This window comes from Aspergillus tubingensis (genome assembly GCF_013340325.1).
Source record: "Aspergillus tubingensis WU-2223L DNA, scaffold_3, whole genome shotgun sequence".
NCBI lineage: Eukaryota > Fungi > Ascomycota > Eurotiomycetes > Eurotiales > Aspergillaceae > Aspergillus > Aspergillus tubingensis.
Genome location: NW_023336277.1, coordinates 2,057,188 through 2,077,514, shown reverse-complemented (window position 1 = coordinate 2,077,514; position 20,327 = coordinate 2,057,188). Strand labels below are relative to the sequence as shown.

The 20,327-nt window shown below is 51.8% G+C and overlaps 3 protein-coding genes across 3 annotated transcripts; 2 read left to right on the top strand and 1 right to left on the bottom strand.

Annotated features, from left to right (window-relative positions):
• Positions 1-227: 227 nt before the first annotated feature.
• AtWU_01841 (ARM repeat-containing protein) lies at positions 228-10,330 on the top strand (the record flags this gene model as incomplete). Its single annotated transcript, XM_035496955.1, has 11 exons — positions 228-348; positions 448-2,519; positions 2,582-3,266; positions 3,321-3,515; positions 3,573-7,397; positions 7,456-8,027; positions 8,080-8,530; positions 9,203-9,299; positions 9,505-9,774; positions 9,903-10,053; positions 10,181-10,330. 11 exons carry the CDS (start codon positions 228-230, stop codon positions 10,328-10,330), a joined length of 8,589 nt encoding a protein of 2,862 aa, XP_035352848.1.
• A 1,905-nt stretch (positions 10,331-12,235) lies between these two features.
• AtWU_01840 (uncharacterized protein) lies at positions 12,236-13,573 on the bottom strand (the record flags this gene model as incomplete). The annotated part of the gene is made up of 1 exon (XM_035496954.1): positions 12,236-13,573. One exon carries the CDS (start codon positions 13,571-13,573, stop codon positions 12,236-12,238), a length of 1,338 nt encoding a protein of 445 aa, XP_035352847.1.
• Positions 13,574-16,131: 2,558 nt separating this feature from the next.
• Positions 16,132-18,228, top strand: AtWU_01839 (uncharacterized protein; the record flags this gene model as incomplete). Its single annotated transcript, XM_035496953.1, has 3 exons — positions 16,132-16,156; positions 16,477-17,894; positions 17,962-18,228. The coding sequence occupies 3 exons, from the start codon at positions 16,132-16,134 to the stop codon at positions 18,226-18,228; spliced, it is 1,710 nt and encodes a 569-aa protein (XP_035352846.1).
• Positions 18,229-20,327: the final 2,099 nt, after the last annotated feature.

Sequence of the window (20,327 nt, the reverse complement as noted above, 5' to 3'; positions counted from 1 at the left end):
AAAGAGTTGAGTTGGGGAGTGTATGAGGGAAGAAATGGGGGAGATTCTTCGTCATGGAGGAGAGACTGGCGGCGGGTCCTCCGACTCACAGCCAGCAAAGGAAGGAAGGCAAGGCAAGGCGGCGGAGCTTCCCCCACAACGCCGCAAAACTTTTATGACAACATCCGCGGCCCCATTCGTGCCCATTGCTCCTCACGCCGGGCATGCTTCAGGCCACCTAGACTATCATGGACGATTTTCCATGGGATCAGGTGGAATCAGGGGACCTGGGGAGTCTGCAGGTCGTTCTCTTCTCGAGTTCGACTGCTCGCAGAATTCGCGCTCTCCAGGACCTCCGTGACAGAATCGGTGCGTGAAGAACAAAAGCCCCTCTCTCTGACTCTCACTCTCTCACTTCCCAATATGATGCTCTCGTGCTCTTGTGCTCACTATCTGTCCACCAAACAGGATCTAGCCTACAACCTCAATCCTACCAGCCTCTAATCGGCCTTCTCTTCAAGACTTACCCTCGCTACGTCGATCGTCCCTCGCGGCAGGCCGTTCAGCAATGTCTCCGCTCGCTTCTCAAGGCGCCCGTCCCGACCGACGATCTGAAATACCTCACCCAGAAGTTGCAGGTGGAGGCTGCTAAACCTGGCCTGGCGCCTGGTCCAGCCCTCGTTTTGTTGGAATGGTGCTCCGTGGTGCTTCAGATCCTGGGAGGTGACTCCGAAACCCCTCTTTCTGCCGTTCTGGACACCATTGCGGTCGATGCAAAGGCCCTAGATATCTGTCTGGCCTCCAACCCGAGACCCGCAGTGAAGGCTTCTGCCCTCCGTGTTACGAGACGTGCTCTACGCGCTGCATTTTCCTCCACCGCTTGGGGTGAGGATGCTGTTCGTGAATCCGTCCGCCGGTTGACCAGCGACTCGACTACTGGCCAGAGGAACGCACCTTTCTTAGGGGTCATCTCCGGCGTCTGCGCGCGTCTTCCCGCCAAGAAGCCAGTCTTAGAAGGGGAAAAGAAGGCAATCATTTCGTTCTACGTCAAGGAATTGGCTGGTGCGAAATCCGCGCCTCCCGCTCACATCGCCGATGCATTGGGCGACTTTTTCGTCTCTTTCCTTAGCTACGATGACCTCGCTACCGAGTTGATCCCGCCCTTCGAAAAGGCCATGTTGCGCTCTCCCGAGGTTGTTTTCAATGGCTTGTTGCCTTCGCTGTGCGCCTCTTTGCCGGAGGAGATTGATATGTCCGAGCTCTTGCATTCGCGGCTGTTGAAGCACCTGTTATCAAGCATGAAGTCGAACAATCCAGCCATTAGACAGGGTGCTGTTCGCTCATTCGAGTCCCTTCTCGCGAAATCCAAGGACCAGGCCTTGCTCACCAAGATCACGAGCGAAGTCGTCAACCCTCTGAAGACCCAGAAGATCACCAATCCGGAACAGCGTGCGGTGTACGCTCAAGCGGTCGCTGCGATATTGCCTTCGGCCGATCTTTCTAAGGACGTGGTACAGGGCTTTGTTCCCGTTTTCAACAGGGAATCCAATGAGGCCGCTTTGGAACAGGAAATCAAATCATTCTGTAAGCACCTGGCTTTCCTTGTCCAGTCTCAAGTGAAGGTCAGCGACGACGTCATCAATGCCATTGTGAAAGGATCTTCCGATAAGCGTGTTCCGTTCAAAAAGCTCTGGCAGCTCAATGTCGGAGAGGTTATGTGGCAAGTCGAACCTGCGACTCTGGCAAGCACTGACGTCGAGCCCCTTGTGAACAAGTTCCTTAGCAAGATGAAAGAGCTGTACAATGAGGTTGCCGCCAACCCTCTTCCCTCTGCTCAGGGTGGCTCTCTGTCAACTGCCTATGTGTATCTCGCTCTTCTAGATCGCTCTTCCTCGCTGCAGAGCTTTGACAAGTCTGCATGGGAGGAAACCGTAGCCCAGTCAATGGTGCTCAACCCGAAGCCGTCTTTCCTCCTCAACCCCAAGGCCTACTCAAAGTTGACCACCCAGACCGAGATCCAGTGGGCCGTGCGCGCACTTGCTGCAGTCACTACCGGTTCGAAGTTCGGAAAGGCTGAGGACGCAGCCAAGACCGCCTGGGCCCAGGCATTCATCTATAATATCGCCGCCCCTGGACTTCACACCAGTTTCCGGGATGGAGCTGCTCGGACCTTGTCAGAAATTCATTTGAAGGATGTGGCAGGTATGGGCCGGACAGTCACAAGTGCTCTGTGGTCCTGGATACTTTCCTTTAGAACTGGCGAGAAAGAATCTGCCTCGGTCTCTGCAGGACCAGAAAGCGAAAGGTTCCTCCATCTCGTTGTGAAGGCTCTGTGCCCTCCTGCTTCTAGTGTGCAGGAAGTAGACAACGTCACAGCTTCTCTGAAAGGCCAACTCGTTGAGTTGCTGGTCCTGTGTCGCCCCGAGCTTATTCCCAGCACATCTTGGATTGCGTCTTGCTTGAGGACCGGCATTGACCCCGGCAACCTTGTGCGCGAATTCCCCGAAAAGTGTCTGGAGCAGCTGACTCGTCTGCATGAGGTATGTCGTGTGCCTGTACTCGTCAAACGCAACTTAGGAAGTCCAAACTAATACATTCTTAGGACCCTGTTCAGTCGAAAATCCCCCAAATCGATGCCGCAATCTGGAGTGCTGCGGGTGAATTGGCGTTCGTAGCACCTGATGCTATGGTTCCCCGACTGGTTGGCCAAATCCAGGACGATCTGGATACTTCGCGCCTGTCCAAGTTCACGGCAACCGATGTCGCTATCGCCCGTACCCCGGAGGGAACCATGTTCGTCGACGTGCTCAGCACGAAGTCCAAGCAGTCGAACTTTGATAAGAACACTAAAGACTACGACATCCTCAAGTGGGAGGAGGAGCTACGGTCACAATTGGCTGATAAGAAGGGCCAGAAGCAGAAGAAGCTTACTCCTGAAGAGCAATCCAAGGTCAAGGCCCAGCTTGCCAAGGAGTCCAAGATCCGCGAGGAAGTCCTCCAAGTGATCAAGAAGATCGAAAGGGGATGTGGAATCATTCAAGGTCTCGCGGATGGGCCCGCCATCGACGCGGATGGCTGGATCAACCCCGCCGTGAGCTCCTTGCTCTCCCTGACCGAAGCCGGTGCAGGCTTGTACGCTGGTGATGTTGTGTCCAAAGCGTACGTTAAGTGCGCTGAGAAGTTGTCCTCGCGTCTCGGGCCTTTGCGGCCTTTCGTGGGTATTGCAACGCTTCGGGCTATTGGCAAGAGTTACCTGCCTCCGCAGATGGAAGCAGAGGCACTTGGACGTATGTTGTTTGATGTTCTGGCTATGTGGGAAGCTTGCACTAACTGATCGGCAGAGCTCGTTACGAGAATCCTTTATCGCTTGCGTTTTGCCTCCGAGCAACGTCCTTTCGAGAGCACGTCTCTGGCCTACGTTCTCCCCTTGCTCTTCTTGGTGCTCAGCAAGAACGGAATCGATGAACAGAGAGGTGATGAAGAGGGCGAGCAAGTCCTCCTTGCCTTGGAAGTGTTGTCCTTCCATTCGGGTTCTTGTGAGTTTACCAAAAAATTGACGGAGTGTCCCTCAAGGCTAATGCATGGTTAATTAGTTGCCGACGAACGTCTTCCTCGTGTGGAAGTCCTGAAGATTTTGCTTGCATCGATGCAGAAGTACACTCAACACTACAAGCTTATCAAGGATACTCTGTTCGATGTTTGCAGGTGCATCTCACCTAACATCACCAAGGATGAGCTTGACATTCTCCTCAAGGGCACAATTGTGACGGATGTGTCTGTCCGTACCTCGGTGTTGCAGGTCATCGAAGCTGAGATCGACCTGACGGATCTCGACTTCTCTGAACACATCTGGCTGGAATGCCATGACCACGTGGAGGAGAATGCTGAGATCGCCGAGAATATCTGGGAAGAAAATGCCCTGGAAGTCGACGACTCCTCTTATGAGAAGATCATTCCCTATCTCTCCTCAAAGGATGCACAGCTTCGTGGTGCTGGCGCTCGCGCGTTGGCTCATGCAATTGCGGTGAACCCTTCGATGTTTGACCGGATCTTTTCCGAATTGCAGTCCAAATACACGATTGAGATTCAGCCTAAGGTGCCCGAAAAAGATAGCTACGGTATGCCGAAGAAGATGGATGTCACAGACCATTGGGAGCTACGCAGTGGTATCGCCCTCGCTTTTGGAGCTATGACAAATCTTTTTGAAGGCGAGCAGATCGTCTCCTTCCTCCGGTTCTTGATTGAAAGAGGTCCTCTTATCGACAAGAGTTCCGCCGTCCGCGCACAGATGGCCGAGAGCGGCAGATCTGTCATTGCTGCCCGTGGGCAACAGAAGGTCGAGGAATTAATGAAGCTCTTGGAGACAACCTTGGAGACCTCCGACAAAGGAAGTGAGACGTCTGATCTTCTTAACGAGGCCGTTGTTGTTTTGTATGGTTCCCTGGCCCAGCATCTCAAAGCGGACGATACGCGTCTGCAGACAGTCATCAAGAGGCTGCTGGACACTCTTCCTACTCCTTCGGAGAGTGTGCAGTCTGCCGTTTCGGGATGTCTGCCGCCTCTGATCCGCCTTTCGCGCCCTCAGAGTGGTGAGTACGTCCAAGAAATGCTGGATCAGCTGCTGCAGTCCAAGAAATATGCTACACAGCGTGGCGCGGCTTATGGACTTGCTGGTATCGTCAGTGGTAGGGGTATTGTCACCCTTCGAGAATTCCAAGTCATGTCGCATCTGCGTGATGCCACTGAGAACAAGAAGGAACCTCATCAGAGACAAGGTGCTCTGTTGGCATATGAGCTGTTTGCCGCCATTCTTGGACGGACCTTCGAGCCCTATGTCATCCAGATTGTTCCCCAGCTTCTGGCTGGTTTCGGTGATGTCAACCCCGACGTCCGTGCTGCCTGCCTTGATGCAGCAAAGGCTTGCTTCTCGAACCTTAGCTCGTATGGTGTCAAGCAAATTCTTCCCACCCTTCTCGATGGTCTTGATGACACACAATGGCGCAGTCAGAAGGGAGCCTGTGATCTCTTGGGAGCGATGGCCTACCTCGATCCCCAGCAACTCGCGGCAAGCCTTCCGGACATTATCCCTCCGCTCACTGTGGTCCTCAATGATACCCACAAGGAAGTGCGCAATGCTGCAAACCGCAGTCTTCAGCGTTTCGGCGAAGTCATCAGCAACCCCGAAGTCAAGAGCTTGGTTAATGTACTTCTGAAGGCACTCAGCGACCCCACCAAGTACACCGATGAGGCCCTGGATTCCCTCATCAAGGTGTCCTTCGTCCACTATCTGGATGCGCCGTCCTTGGCTCTTGTTGTTCGCATTCTCGAACGTGGTCTTGGCGACAGGTCGAACACGAAACGTAAATCTGCTCAGATCATTGGCAGTTTGGCTCACCTTACAGAGCGCAAGGACCTGACAGCCCATCTGCCAATCATTGTTTCGGGCTTGCAGCTTGCTATCGTCGACCCTGTGCCGACTACTCGTGCGACCGCTTCCAAGGCTCTCGGTTCCCTTATCGAAAAGCTTGGAGAGGACGCTCTTCCCGACCTCATTCCCAACCTCATGTCTACGCTCAAGTCGGATACCGGAGCCGGCGACAGACTGGGATCTGCTCAAGCTCTTTCAGAGGTTCTGGCAGGTCTGGGTACAACCAGACTCGAGGAGACGCTGCCTACTATTCTACAGAATGTGTCCAGTTCCAAGGCTTCTGTTCGCGAGGGTTTCATGACGCTCTTTATCTTCCTTCCCGCCTGCTTCGGAAACAGCTTCGCCGCCTATCTCAGCAAAATCATTCCTCCTATCCTTGCCGGTTTGGCTGACGATGTCGAATCTATTCGTGAGACTTCTCTCAAGGCAGGTCGCTTGCTCGTCAAGAACTTCTCATCGAAGGCCATTGATCTCCTTCTGCCAGAGCTTGAGCGCGGTCTTGCGGATGACAGTTACCGCATCAGATTGAGCTCCGTCGAGCTGGTTGGTGATCTTCTCTTCAGTCTCACTGGTATCACAGCCAAGGCCGATGCCGAGGAGGAAGAGGAAGAAGCGGCTCAAGCTGGACAGTCGCTGCTGGAGGTTCTCGGAGAGGAGAGGAGGGACAAGGTCTTGTCGGCACTGTTTATCTGCCGCTGCGATACTTCGGGTATGGTCAAGAGCGCTGCTATGGCCGTCTGGAAGTCACTTGTTGCTTCTCCTAAGACGCTCAAGGACATGGTTCCCACTCTGTCTCAGCTCATTATTCGCCGTCTCGGTTCCTCCAACATGGAGCATAAGGTCATTGCTAGCAACGCGCTTGGTGACCTTATCAAGAAGGCTGGCGAGTCGGTTCTCTCTGCTCTGCTTCCCTCTCTCGAAGAAGGTCTCCAGACTTCGCCCGACGTGGATGTCAAGCAAGGTATTTGCATTGCTTTGAGAGAACTCATTACTTCCGCCTCCGCCGAGGCCCTCGAGGATTACGAGAAGGTTCTTATCTCGACAGTTCGGGTGGCGCTCGTTGATAATGACGAAGATGTCCGCGAGGCTGCAGCCGAGGCTTTCGACGCCCTGCAGCAGATCCTGGGCAAGAAGGCAGTGGACCAGGTCCTGCCTCATCTCTTGCTTCTTCTGAGAAACAACGAGGATGCAGAGCAGGCGTTGTCCGCACTTTTGACCCTCCTCACGGAGCAGACCCGCGCGAATATCATCCTCCCCAACCTTATCCCGACCCTCCTCACCTCTCCCATTTCCACATTCAACGCGAAGGCTCTTGCTTCCCTGGCCGAAGTCGCCGGCTCTGCCATGACCCGCAAGCTGCCTACCATCCTCAACTCCTTGATGGACGAGATTGTGTCCACTGAGGACGAGGCTCACCGCGAAGAACTGAGCAATGCCTTTGACACGATCCTGGTTTCGGTGGACGAGTACGATGGCTTGAATGTCATGATGAACGTCATGATTACTCTGATGAAGCATGATGACCATCACCGCCGTGCTACCGCGGCCATTCATCTCGACAAGTTCTTCTCGAATGCAGAGATCGATTACTCCAGGTACCACCAGGATCTGATCCGTGTCCTGCTCATCTCCTTCGATGACAGCGACAAGGATGTCGTCAAGGCCGCGTGGACGGCGCTCAGTGGACTCACGAAACATTTGCGCAAAGAAGAAATGGAAGTCCTTACCATTTCCACTCGTCAGACCTTGCGGAGTGTCGGGGTTCCGGGTGCCAGCCTTCCTGGCTTCAGCCTGCCCAAGGGTATCACAGCCATTCTGCCTATCTTCTTGCAAGGTCTTCTGAACGGCAGCGTCGAGCAGCGTACGCAGGCAGCTCTCGCCATCGGCGACATCATCGATCGCACTGGCGCAGACTCTCTGAAGCTGTTCGTGACCCAGATCACTGGTCCCCTCATTCGTGTTGTGTCCGAGCGATCGGTGGAGATTAAATGTAAGTTGCTTTCTTTATTTCTGCTTGAATAATATTCCATACTAATTGGCTACACTAGGCGCTATCTTCTTCACCCTCAACAAGCTTCTGGAGAAGATTCCCCTCGCTGTCAAGCCCTTCTTGCCCCAGCTTCAGCGGACCTTCGCACGTGGTTTGGCTGATGCATCCAGCGAGACTCTGCGTAACAGGGCCGCCAAGGGTCTTGGTATCCTGATCACCCTGACACCCCGTGTGGACCCTCTCATTGCAGAGCTTATCACGGGTACCAAGACGGAAGATGTCGGTGTGAGAAACGCGATGATGAAGGCTCTTCAAGAGGTGGTAGGCAAGGCCGGCGCCAACATGAGCGAGGCATCGAAGAACGCCATTCTCGCTCTTATTGACGACGATGCCAGTGATCAAACTGATGCTGTCGCTATTACGAATGCGAAGTTGCTCGGTGCACTAGTGAAGGTCCTCCCGGCCGCCACTGCTGGCCCACTGATCAAGAACCGGGTCCTCGCTGCCACACCTTCCCACGCATCGATTCTGGGTCTCAATGCCCTGTTGGTTGAGGCTCCGTCGTCCTTGACGGAGCACTTCTCCGCGGAGACTCAGGCTATGATCTGCCAGGGTGTCACGAACAAGGATGTGAGTACTTAGATTCCAACCCTATTCGAGAAATGATGCTAATCCTACGCAGCCCTTCATTTCCGACAACAGCGTCCTCGCTGCCGGAAAGTACCTCCTGATCGAGGATGAAAACCGCAACTTCGAAGACAACAAGGCCATTTTCGAGGCCTTGGCGCCTTGCATTCAGCCCGGTACGCCGTCTGATACGCGGCGGTTGTCCCTGGTGGTGATGCGCACGGTCAGCCGGCTTCACCCCGAGCTGACTCGGCCTCACCTAGCCCTCTTGGCGCCACCAATCTTCGCCAGCGTTCGCGACGTGGTCATTCCTGTCAAGCTGGCGGCTGAGGCAGCATTCCTGGCGATCTTCTCTGTGGAGGAATCCGAAGGTGCAGTGTTCGATAAGTACATGGCCGGACCCGGAGCTTCGCTGCCACCGGGACCCAAGCGGAGCATGTCGGACTACTTCAAGCGTGTCGCGCTCCGTCTTGCCGCCCAGGCCCGCGAGCGCAAGGAAGCGGAAGGTGGACAAGGAGGGTTGGGGCTGTCCAATGATGAGGTAGAGGATGAGAGGGAATTGTGGAGCATTGGAAAGGTTGATCTCGGGGATGGGTCGTTTGGGGATGAGTAAGTGGTGTCGAGGTGGGCTAGACACTGAGACGATTTAGATCTACTTCTCTCTATCTGCTACTATCTATACCCTTCTGTTTGAGTAGGGGAAAGAGTTGGGTGACGTGGTCTCCAACTCCAATGATGAAAAGAAAAGCATGTTGATACATACTATGAGATGAGCAATGCATTTGTTTTGAGTTTCCGCGGGTTTTCCATGGTCGGATTTGATGTCAGCCTCAGTCATCCATACGTAACTGATACAACACAAGTACACAGGCGGAGATCACGTGGACCAGCCGGAATGGCGCATCTGCCCGAGTTGGTCCACCGCCGAGCGACGGATAGAAGACGAGTCGTGAATTGAGAAGGTGAACATCCAATAAGTGTGATGATATAGATAGTAATTCCAATCCATACCATGTTTCAATCAGCCCAGAATCTGTAGCATGTTCCAGCTGGATGCTGTAAGGCGCCGTTGCGGCTCCCGGCGGTGTTCCCCGGATCGGGACAAGCGTCTGGGGCACGAACCCTAACAGAGGGTTTTGCTGGTCTCGCTTAGCAGACACAACCGCTTAGCTAATCAGCCGCCGTATCTCAAACTCCTCGCCCTGGGAATTCTACCCGTCGACGAGTGCAACGAACATCATCCGCCAACGACCGTCGATACGCCGACATCAAGATGTGAGTCCATCTCCAGCTCTTGATTTTTGCTGCATCAAGGGGGGGAATTACTGTTCGTCGCTGGACTGTATATCCTCCCCCTCTTTCCCCGTGCACACGCCCCGGATTCGCCTCAAGATGGCGCTTTTTCGCAGCAGCAGCAGCAACAACCCCCCGATCGGTTTGGACTTCATGCTGACCGACTGCTTTTTTTTGCACCACACAGGGTCAACCTTCGCACCCAGAAGCGCCTCGCCGCCTCCGTGGTGGGCTGCGGCAAGCGCAAGATTTGGCTCGACCCCAATGAGATGAATGAGATCTCCAACGCCAACTCCCGCCAGACCATCCGCAAGCTCGTCAGCGATGGCCTCATCATCCGCAAGCCCGTCACCATGCACTCCCGCTCCCGTGCCCGTGAGCTCGCCGCCGCCCGCCGCATCGGCCGTCACCGTGGTCTCGGTAAGCGCAAGGGTACCAAGGAGGCTCGTATGCCCAGGTATGCACATTGTCCTCACCCTTGAGTGCCGTTGCAAGGATTTTCTCGGTCGCCCACGACACAGCGAGATATCATCTGCGAAGGGGAAATGATGAAACGAATGTGTGCTGATGGATATCGGATTAAAGCCAGATCCTCTGGATGCGCCGCATGCGTATTCTCCGTCGCCTGCTCGTCCGCTACCGTGCCTCCGGCAAGATCGACAAGCACCTGTACCACGAGCTCTACCACCTGAGCAAGGGTAACACCTTCAAGCACAAGCGTTCCCTCATCGAGCACGTAAGTTTCGCCGCTATGTTGTTCTTTCGAAATACCCTGGATACTATGAGACGGAACGGGTTTATACGATTATTTTATTTGGACGATGAGGGAATAGGGGCTAACATGATCTCTTTTTCTACTACAGATCCAGAAGGCCAAGGCTGAGCGTCACCGTGAGCGCGTCCTCAAGGAGGAGATGGATGCTAAGCGTGCCAAGAACAAGGCTCTCCGTGAGAGACGTCTGGAGCGCAAGGAGGCCAAGCAGAACGCCCTCGTTGCTGAGGCTCAGGAGTAAATCCTCTCAGATAACGAACTTGGGCGGTGCGGAGGTTGAAACGCGGGAGGGAATCGATCAGCCCACGGACTTTGATCGACCACTCCGTGTTCGTTGCAGGTCTGGCTCGGTGGCTCGATTCATCCGGGACGGGGTTGTTTGGATCGTATCGGGAGCCTGGAACAGGGTTGGGGATCAAGGATATGCACCATCATCACCATCATCGTCATCCCCGTCTCTTCCTCTTCACGGGGAAGAGCATGTGAAAGGACCACGCAAAAAAAAGGAAAAAGACCTAACTGTTAAAGCAAAACAATGGCATGGCGCTTTGTGTGATACGAAATTTCCAATTTTTTTTTACTATTTCTTCATCCTTTTCGCCAACTTTTTCTTCCTTTCCTGGACCGTGCAAAAAAAAAGAATTCGCCCTTGCACTGCTTGCTTGCTATCCGATATCAAATCCAGCCCAACTCCCGCCCGGATATAACCTGTCCCTCTTGCTGCTTTTCTCCCAAAGCACCCGCTGCTTCTTCTTTCCCCTTTTCTTTACCTCTGCACTGAACATGTAATGTCGTAACGCACATCCTGAATATCATTCCGAGGGTTAACACACAACGTTGGTTCCTTGTAATGGTCTAGAACGTATATCTCGTGTAGTTTATGCAACCTACCTAAACTATTGCCATCGCAGCCAAAACCCCCTCCTCCCTCTTCTCCTTGGATTACGTCAAACCAGCCCGCCCCTCACATTTATTCAGCCTGGAATGGATAAGTCTATCATCCCCACTTTCTTGACTTTCAGTAAATCTAGTCATAGAATGTGCTATTACCTCTTGTCTCTTCCTGTCGTATTCTATTAGGAGAATCATAATTCTGATTACAATATATAACTGGACTTTAGTTGCATGCACTCTATCTTATTCTTTATTTTTTTATGGCTTATAGTATCTCGGCTTGTCGAAATCTGCGTTGGTCTGTGTGTGTGGTTTTCTCTCCTCCCCCACTACGTACCCGTAGCTCTTGTAGTTCCCGTCGAGGTTACTTAGAAAGGTTTAGAATTTCTATAACATGTTACAAGATTTCATGTTTAATGATCTTATAGCGATAGTATGTATATTGTCTCCTATCTAGCAGTGGTGCTGCTGCTATTATTTATTAGTAGATCTCAAGTTCGGCGGTAGTGGTGGGGAATCGCGGGGATACTACTACTAGCCTTACGGAAGCAGAGAACAAGAATATATATCTAGGTACTAAGTACCACACCACCACCAAATTAACTATTAGTTGTTAACCGGATGAAGCATACTAGTAGTACTAGAGAATTAATACGGAGAAGATAAACTGAGAAATAGTCCTTTCGTTTAACTTGAAGTTAGCCGAGTGATGGTCAGTCCACTATTTGTTAGGTACAAGTGTTTGTTTGCATTCACACTGCCAATTAGTAGTGGTATTGGTACTATGTTCAGAACATGAATATATATATTTTAGCTGAACATGTCTTGGAGTTTCTTGTAGTTTATCATGGTGTACTACAAATACTCTTATAAAGTAAAATAGCATGGTATTCAAATCAGAAATTCATTGGATGTTGTATTCGCACACGACAATTGCACATGTAATTATCGTACACATACAAATACAGCTGTGACAGCATGGCACCCTTACTTACCCTTCGCTACCTACCATCTGTGTGCCATGTCTGATAACAACTAACACCAATCATAAGATAAAATACATATACAGTCATCTTGAAGTGAAATCTGCTTTCTCTTTCCGCATCCCCCGTTCAACGACCCAAATGGAAATACCACATGCTTAATTGCAGATGATAGCGTGGAATCATGTCGCATATCTCGTGTGCTTCTTCATGTCCCACACTATGTGCGGGCAGCAAAAAGCTCTATCTTCTCCCTCGTCAGCCGTAAGTTAGACGTGCCCTATGGGTATGACGGTAGAACTACGCCTGTGCATAGCGTGGGGTGGACATTCCAGATCAAAAGGATCACTGCGCGTGCTTAACCTAGCCATGGGCTCGCATGCTTCTAGCTCGGCCGCAGTGAACGGGTAGCTGAGTCGTTGCAGGCTACTACCCGCGCTGCTCCGCCCAGGAAGGTGGAGCGTACTGCCTAAGCTGCGATCACTGTGCATGGAATACCAGGCAGTTGACGTGGGTCGCTGCGACATGTATGATTGCCGCATGACCACAGTGTGGCTTGGAGCTGCATCGGCGAACGGATTGCGAAGCGTCCCCGCGTTGCTGGGCACGCCGCTACCACGCGACACATACTTGATCTCCGCAGAGTCTAGAAAAGGGTTTGCATCGAAGAGGAGGTTTGGACCGGAAGGGGTCCGACGCGCTTGGTAGCTCTTGGCAGGAATTGATACTGGGAACATAGCGCGCAGAGGGCTGGAGGGGGTAGAGGAGTGGTCGGTGAAAGATGACCCGCACGACTGATATACTTGATGTGAGCCTGCTGAGGAAGCAGCCGGACTGCGGTCATCTTGCAGGTGTTCTTCACTCGTGCCAGTGGCCAGCTCGTCACGGGGCTTGCGCCGCTTGTGACGCATCACGAAATAACCTATTGCAAGCGCAAGAGCAACAAAAGCTACGCCTCCTAGAACGCCACCCAAGATTGCGCCCAGTGAGGCATGAGAGCCACCATGATCCGATTGATCTATGTAGCCATGCGACGTGCCATTGGCTGAAGTGACAGCGCTAGTTACTGCTGAGTGTGGAATGAATGAGGTAGAGGTGGTATGGGGGTACTGTGTCGTTGACGTCGTTGACGTTATGGAGCTTAGCACATGGGTGGAGGGTTCTGCTGTTGGCGGTGGTGTTTGATAGCTTGATAATGGACTTGTCTGCGCCGATACCGGCATGTGAAAATGAGTGCCATCCTCCGTATGTGTCTGTAGAAGATTGTAGTCGCTAGGATCTGCTAGGGTCGCAGATGCAGTTGTCGTAGGCTCGACCACCGAGTCACCAGCCGATGGTTGTGACGACTGAGTAGTCGTGGCATCTGTAAGAACTGCTGAAGTTGCAGCTGTTGAGTGCCATGTATTAGACGGAAAGGGCTCGATGGACAATGAGCTTTCGGTCGTAGATGCGGGGACCGAATTCGTGAATGAAGGAGAGGATGCGGCTGAGGTGAAGGAAGAACTGGTGATTACTGGCGCCGAAGACACAAAGATATTGGAGTGTCGAGGAATTTTAGTTGCACATCTCGAACTCTGATGGAGAACCGCAGAGCTCGACCTGGACATGTCGCCAAGCCCGCAGGCCGGAGGACGCAAGAAGTACTTTGCTGGATCAAGGAGGGGAAGAAGAGAAGAACGTGGCCTGCATGAAGAACCAGGTATGATAATAAAGTGCAAAAAAAAGAGGGAATCCCTGGATTTGAGGCCGCTGGCGCGTAAACGAGCGGGGGAGGCCGCGGCAATGGTAGCAGCAGCAGTAGTAGTGCTTGATGTTGTAGTAGTAGTGAATGACCGGCTCACGAAGGTATGGAAAGAGTGAACAAACGGAAGCCGTGGATACAGTCGGAGAAAGCAAATACACACATGCTAAGCCCGACTCATTGCTGATTTTCTCTACCGGGAGGAGACGGGCAGGCCATGACAGCAGATGTCAGAGGCAATAGCCTGGAGGTGGTGCACCCGTTTCAGGATAGGCTGGTGAGGCGGGAGGGCCAAAAACGCGTGAGATTTCGATCACACGTGAAGAAAGAAGAGAGATTCAGATATATTGAAGAAGCTATGGAAAAAGAGAGAGGCTGTGAAGGAGCAGGGATGAGAGCGAGAAGAGAAGAGGACCAGGGACCCTGGAAACAAACAAAAAGAAGAAGCGCATTGTGTTTGGCCAAGCGCCATGTACAGGTGAACCAACAAACCGGCTGTGACGACAGGAAGCAGGGGGGATTGAAAGAGATTGCTGCCCTTGAGGAAGTGGATGAAACCGCAGTCATCCAAGACATCCAATCCGCGATGCAGAGGCAGCTCTGACGAAGGTGCTGGGCGGCATTAGTCGCTGGCCAGAGAGGGGGGTTTAGGCCCCTCGCCCCTAGCGTTATGTTAACTAACGGCCCTTGGGGGGGGGGGGGGGGGGGTCAGGAACCACCAGACGTTGAAACGGGTCTGTCTCATTGGATTATGGAAGGGGGTGGGGAGGGGGATAAGCCTAGAGAACCAAAGTCAGTCACAACATGGAACATCGAATGGATTCATCTATCTGATGGAGCTGAACCGTGGAGGAAGGGAAAGATGGGATAGATGGATAGATGAGTAGTAGATAGATGGGAGAGGGAGAAGATGGAGATGGAGATGGACGAATTGATTGGCGCAATTGCCCTGATTGGTTTAATTAAGTAATTGTGAGGAAAATGTGATTGGCAGATAGTCATTGGCTGATGGCGACCATCAAGTGGGGGCCCCGTGACTGAGTTACTCTTTTGGGACATCCCAGTCAGCCACCGCTAATCCACTTCCACATTAGTGCCATCATGTGCAGGCTGAGTCAGGATGATCTAGCCTGATTGGGACAATTCCCATCTTTCGGATGAAGAATTGACCAGTTGGTCTGGGTTTGGAGGATTGACATTTGACAGCTATAGTGGCATCTACGGGGTGCAAATCAGACTTAGACTCAATTCTCTGGTTTTAAATTTCACTGGATCACCCACGAGGTGCCCTGGAATAATGTATACGTATGTATGCATGATGATATATCCCCGGATAAGGACGGAGTGCACCTGTGCAATAGTCAGAAGACGAGAGAGAGTGTGTGAGAGAGAGAGAGAGAAAAGTATTGCCACCGCGGGACTTGTGATCTCCATCTTCCCATCCAGGGATCACGTCTACTACGGTGTACAAGTCCCCTCCTTCACCCAGAATTTGGGGGTCACGTATTGGTCGAAACGCCATCAGAAAAAGGTGGATCGGAAGTCAATTGACATCACAGCCAGAGAGAATGTTCCGTTCTTTCGCAAGAGCCCAAGAATGGGAAAGGCGCTGGGCAGCCATGGTTATCCCCATACTTTCTCCTTCCCCCGCAATATTGGGCCCGGGGAAATTTGCCAGGTACCCTTCACGGATGGGTAAATTGGGTCCCAGAGGCAAAAAAATGTTAAGAGGAATCCCGGAAGTGTGAAATGGATGGATGGTATTGGGGATAGATGGGGAGAGAGGAGAGAGAAAAGGGAATGGACTGAATGGGTCCAACTCCACTTGGAGGGGAAGGAGAATGATGGATTCCAATGAAGCTCGGGAGTGTCAAGGACTAACGAGTAACGAGAGAGGCTAAGGCAAACTTGAAGGCGACTAAACCATTTGACCATTTGACCTTCTTTCTTCACTGCTACTAGACTACTACTAACTATCTTATTTCTATTTCAATGCATGCACTTCCCCTCTCTCTCTTTCTCTCTCTCCACTGCCATCATTGCCTCTATCCAACATCATCATCCACCCAACCCTCCAACCATCTAGCCATCCAACAATTTCCAACTCAGCCACTAGTTGATCAAGTTTTCCATTCTTCCCGCTGACTGGTTCATCTACTTCCTACTACTTACTTGATTTCCGCCCTCTTATTTGTCTTTCCTCCGTGTGCCTCGTGCTTCTTTTTATTCTCCCCCACTGCCGGTTAGCCTCACATCGCAAAGTGATGAACTAAACCGACTCAGCCTTTGTCTAGTGCTGAGATCTCGCATCGCATCCACATCGCATCCCTTATGAACTGTTGATTCAATTCGATTTGGCGCATAGAGTACTACAAACCATCACTTGGTTCCCGTTCCGCCTTCCCGCACTCTAATTACGGCATCATGTTTGGCTGGTGTAGTACCTTGGGTAAGCTTCTCCCTCCCGCTCGGTCGTCAATCGCCTTCCCCTTGCATCCTTTCGATTCGTCTCGTCTTTTGTGCGCTCCCTTCTACTTTCTATGGGTCGTGCGGAATTGGCGTGGGCCCATCAGAAAGTGGTTAGAGTGGTGGTGTGATGATGGAGAGACCCGGTCGCTGAGCCGGTCGCGCCTTGTCCCATCGTCTCCAGCTGCTTCTAAGAGCCAACTGAATGGCCCCCAACCCTCCAGGCCTGCCTGTCAGCCAGGTTGACTGACCTGAGCGCACTCACAGAGTCCAACCCCTGATACATACTGACACGCGATGCAGGCCTACCCTCCGTGAGCTCAGAGCCGGAGAAAGAGCGCCGTCCTCCTCCCGCCCCCACACCCCTTGACTTCCCCGTCTACCACCTGCCGGAACTTTCGGATAAGGACCCGGACGCTACTCTGTCGAGACTGAGTGAAGTGCTGGCGTCAATCCGACGGCCACAGGATATCAACCCGCAGAAATTCGAGGCGCTTAATCTGAGACTAGAAGAGAATGTGTCCGCAGCAGATATCGTTCGTCCGAGCGGGTCAAACACGGCTCCTCCGCTCCCTTGGGATAACTCGTTAGCCCGCTCGTCCCCGGTGGATGAGGATGGCTGTCCCATCCTGATGGACAATGGCAATTCATATCCCTCCCGAGACCGATTCGAGGCGTTGCAGAACGAGCTCCTGCTGGATAACGATGACGCTTTCAGAGAGGTGGGCAGACTGCCGCCCCGCGAGGGCCGTCAAAGGGTGCGTGTAGCTCAAACGAGGAAGTTCTGGACTGGCCTGGAACGGATGGCTCAATACTGGGACACCAGTTTGGACGAGTATTACGAGCGCCCGAAAACGCCGCCCCCACCGGCAGGGCAGGAAGGCGCAGACAAAATGCAGACGGATGGGGATGCCCAACTGCCAGCGGCGCAAGACCATACTGAAACGCCCATGGACGTGGACCCAGCGCCGCCTGCAGAAGCGGCAAAAGACGGTTCTCAGGCGCAGCCAGATACACAGCAGGAAATGGTTACTATGTACAAGGGTCGCCGTCTTGGTGCGGGACAGGAGATGCCCGAGGATGTACGTGAGGAGACCGTTCGAGCGTTGGCCGAAATGGCTGCTTGGCCCTTTGGCTGCCAGGCGGCCCCTCCTATCTCCCCACCTCGGTTGGCCGTGAAGACTTTGCTCTTTCCTGTTCGACACACCTTCCAAACCGCACGATCGCCAAAGGACCGTCAACTGGCGCGAAGCGGTATAATGGAGGGGCCTATCTTTGCAGCGCAGTGCCGACCTGAGACCTCATGGCGCGGGCCACATGATGCCCTAGGCTCTGGCATGGGAGAGGTGTGTGATTTGCTTCGGGAGGTGGGTGCTATGCTCCTGACAGCTCAGGAACGGGCGAGACAGGGGGAGGCAGAGGTGAGACCAGGTGAAGGCAAGTGGTGGACAACCGTGCCCCGATGGGGCGGCGCTCCCAACGACTCCGTCAGTGACAATGAGAAGGAGACACATGGGGAGGACAAGCTGCCATCCGAGTCGGGATATGCTCGCAAGCGCTCCAAGTACGAGCACCCGTTCCTCGCATCGCGTCGACCGAGCTCTGCGCGAAAAATGAGCAACAGCGACAGGTGGAAGATTATCCAGCCCGGACCCGGTCTTTGGGACAAGCGGATGCGGTATATACAGATTGGGAAGCCGCTCGACAGTGCTTTTGACGATGTAAGTGGCCTGCTCCGATCATCATACTTTGTCTGGGTTACATGGATAGGACTAACTGAAACGGCAGATCTACCTATTGTCCTCCATCAATCATCATGTGTCGATCCTTCATCTGCGCGTACACCGACGATATCTCGAAGTCATCACCAATGGGTCCAGCAACTTCCCGCCTGTAACCGACACGCCGGAGCAACCGTGGCATGTTCTACAGCTACGACGCACCCGGTGGTACGACCTGTTCAACGGCGAAGACCGTGTGGAAGCGCTGAAGGGCATTTGGCGCATCTTCCACTACCTCCTTCGACAGCAACCGGAAACTCAGTTTCTAAACTGAGGCTGGGTTGATGCTAGGATTTGACTCTTTTGTTTCATATACCACTTTGTTTGCATTTGATATTAGACGACCAGAACCAGTGTCTACATTGCATGGCATGATCAGAGTGTATTATGACGGCTTGATGTATTGGCATTATGACATTCAGATTGCATTTGCTTTGGGTTTCAGCGGCTGGATCATGTTCCTGTCTTAGATTGACTAGACGATTGAAAGACTGCTCCACAATAGAAATGCATGATGTTGCACAAGACCTGAAGGGGAAATGCGCTCTATTTTAGGCAAAGCGATGCATATTCTGTCGGTAACCGCGCCGTCAGTCTCTCAGCAGTATGAGTGAGATGCCATTGCAACCATGACACCTAAGAATAACAACACCATACCCGAAGATTCAACACAAAGAAACAAAATTCAAATCATCTCCACACGAACAGTCATGAGTTATTTGACATACATCTCACAGATAGACACCTCTCCCCACCCACCTGTACCTGTCTACCTATGACACGCATCTCCCTCCCTCCTTTCCTCGCAGTAGCATGAGCATTAGCAGTAGCAGTAGCACCACACTAACCAAGCAAGCAGATAGACAAGTGTAGCTGAAACGGAGCCAAAGAATCCGATCATCACCTACCTACTTTTAGTAAGAGTCCATTTCCAACCAGACCAGAAGAATCAGCACCAGCACCAGCACCAGCACCCACTTTTTTTCTTTTCCTTACTGTTCCTCTTCCCCAATCGCAAATCAAATCCAACGCATCTGACACGTACGTGCTAGTCAGTCTCATACTCGATGTAGCTTAGCTATCTTGGTTTTCTTACATATGGGTACATAAGTCCGAGTAGGCCCATACCTACTACTAATCTTCTATTTCAGCTCGGAATTGTACTTCCATGGCCCATTTTTTTTTTCTAGTTGCAAATATCATTTAGAAGGATTTAGTACAGTGAGGCGAGAATTATTAACCACTACTACTACTAAGTATATACTACTATGTGATTGTAAGATCTTATAAATCCTAGGGATTTTTGGTGGCGATGATTACTAGTGTCAGCAGACACATGACAAGAATAAGAAGAATTTGATTTCGATATACTACCCTAATATACCACCGTATTTGATATAACTTCCTACTACTGTACATACTGTGTAGATATTTAATATTATAATACTGTAAAATAAGTAGACAGTACCCCTCGGATCCTAATTCCCATCCCTAATGCCGAGATGCAACACATCCACATCCATCACTAAGCAAGCGCAGGCATGAAGCTCAGGCCCCTTCTTCGATCCCTCCCCCCCCAAATGACCTGACCCTCCTTCTTACTTTCTTAGTTTAAACACTCGATCACAGTGATCGGAGGAACCTGATTGGCTTATCTGCCTTTGAGAATTTGACATATATCGCCCTTCTATGCTGCATCTACACCATACTTAGCAATTTAATTGGCAATAGAAAGTTTTCAACACGTATATATCGGTTAGATGTAAATTGCATCTTTTGGGTTTTTGTTGGGCGAATAGGAAAGGTAATTATAGATGTGTGGATTTGATGAGTCGATTTGTTTTTTCACTGCTTGCTATGGGGGTATGTTGTTGGGATTATGTTGGTGAGGAGGGATGCTGCTGGGGTGGTAATTTGAATTGTTGTTTCTACGTACTTAGCTGTGTGTAAAGAAGTTGTCTAGTCTACTCCGCAGTAAATACATAGACATCTATCCCCACAGAGTAGAAAGTATACCCCATACCCAACAACTCAGTACTTCGTACTAATAAAGTAACTACTAGTACCCATCCAGCAAACAATATCCATCCATCTAATCCACAATCCACAGTCCACAAATACATATGGTCCGCAAAGCAAAGCAACAGGCAAAAGGCAACGAACGACAGAAACACTAAAACCTTAAACTATATACATATTGTACAATCTAGACCCAATTTCCATTGAATATCCCCTCCCCCCCTCTCCTTCAGCCCAGAAAAGCCATCACTCACTTACTTACTTTACAGTCGTCTATCATTCAATCCTTCCATCCATTTATCCATCCACCTATTCAATCAGCCGACCAACCAGAAATCTCCGCATAGTGAGGCT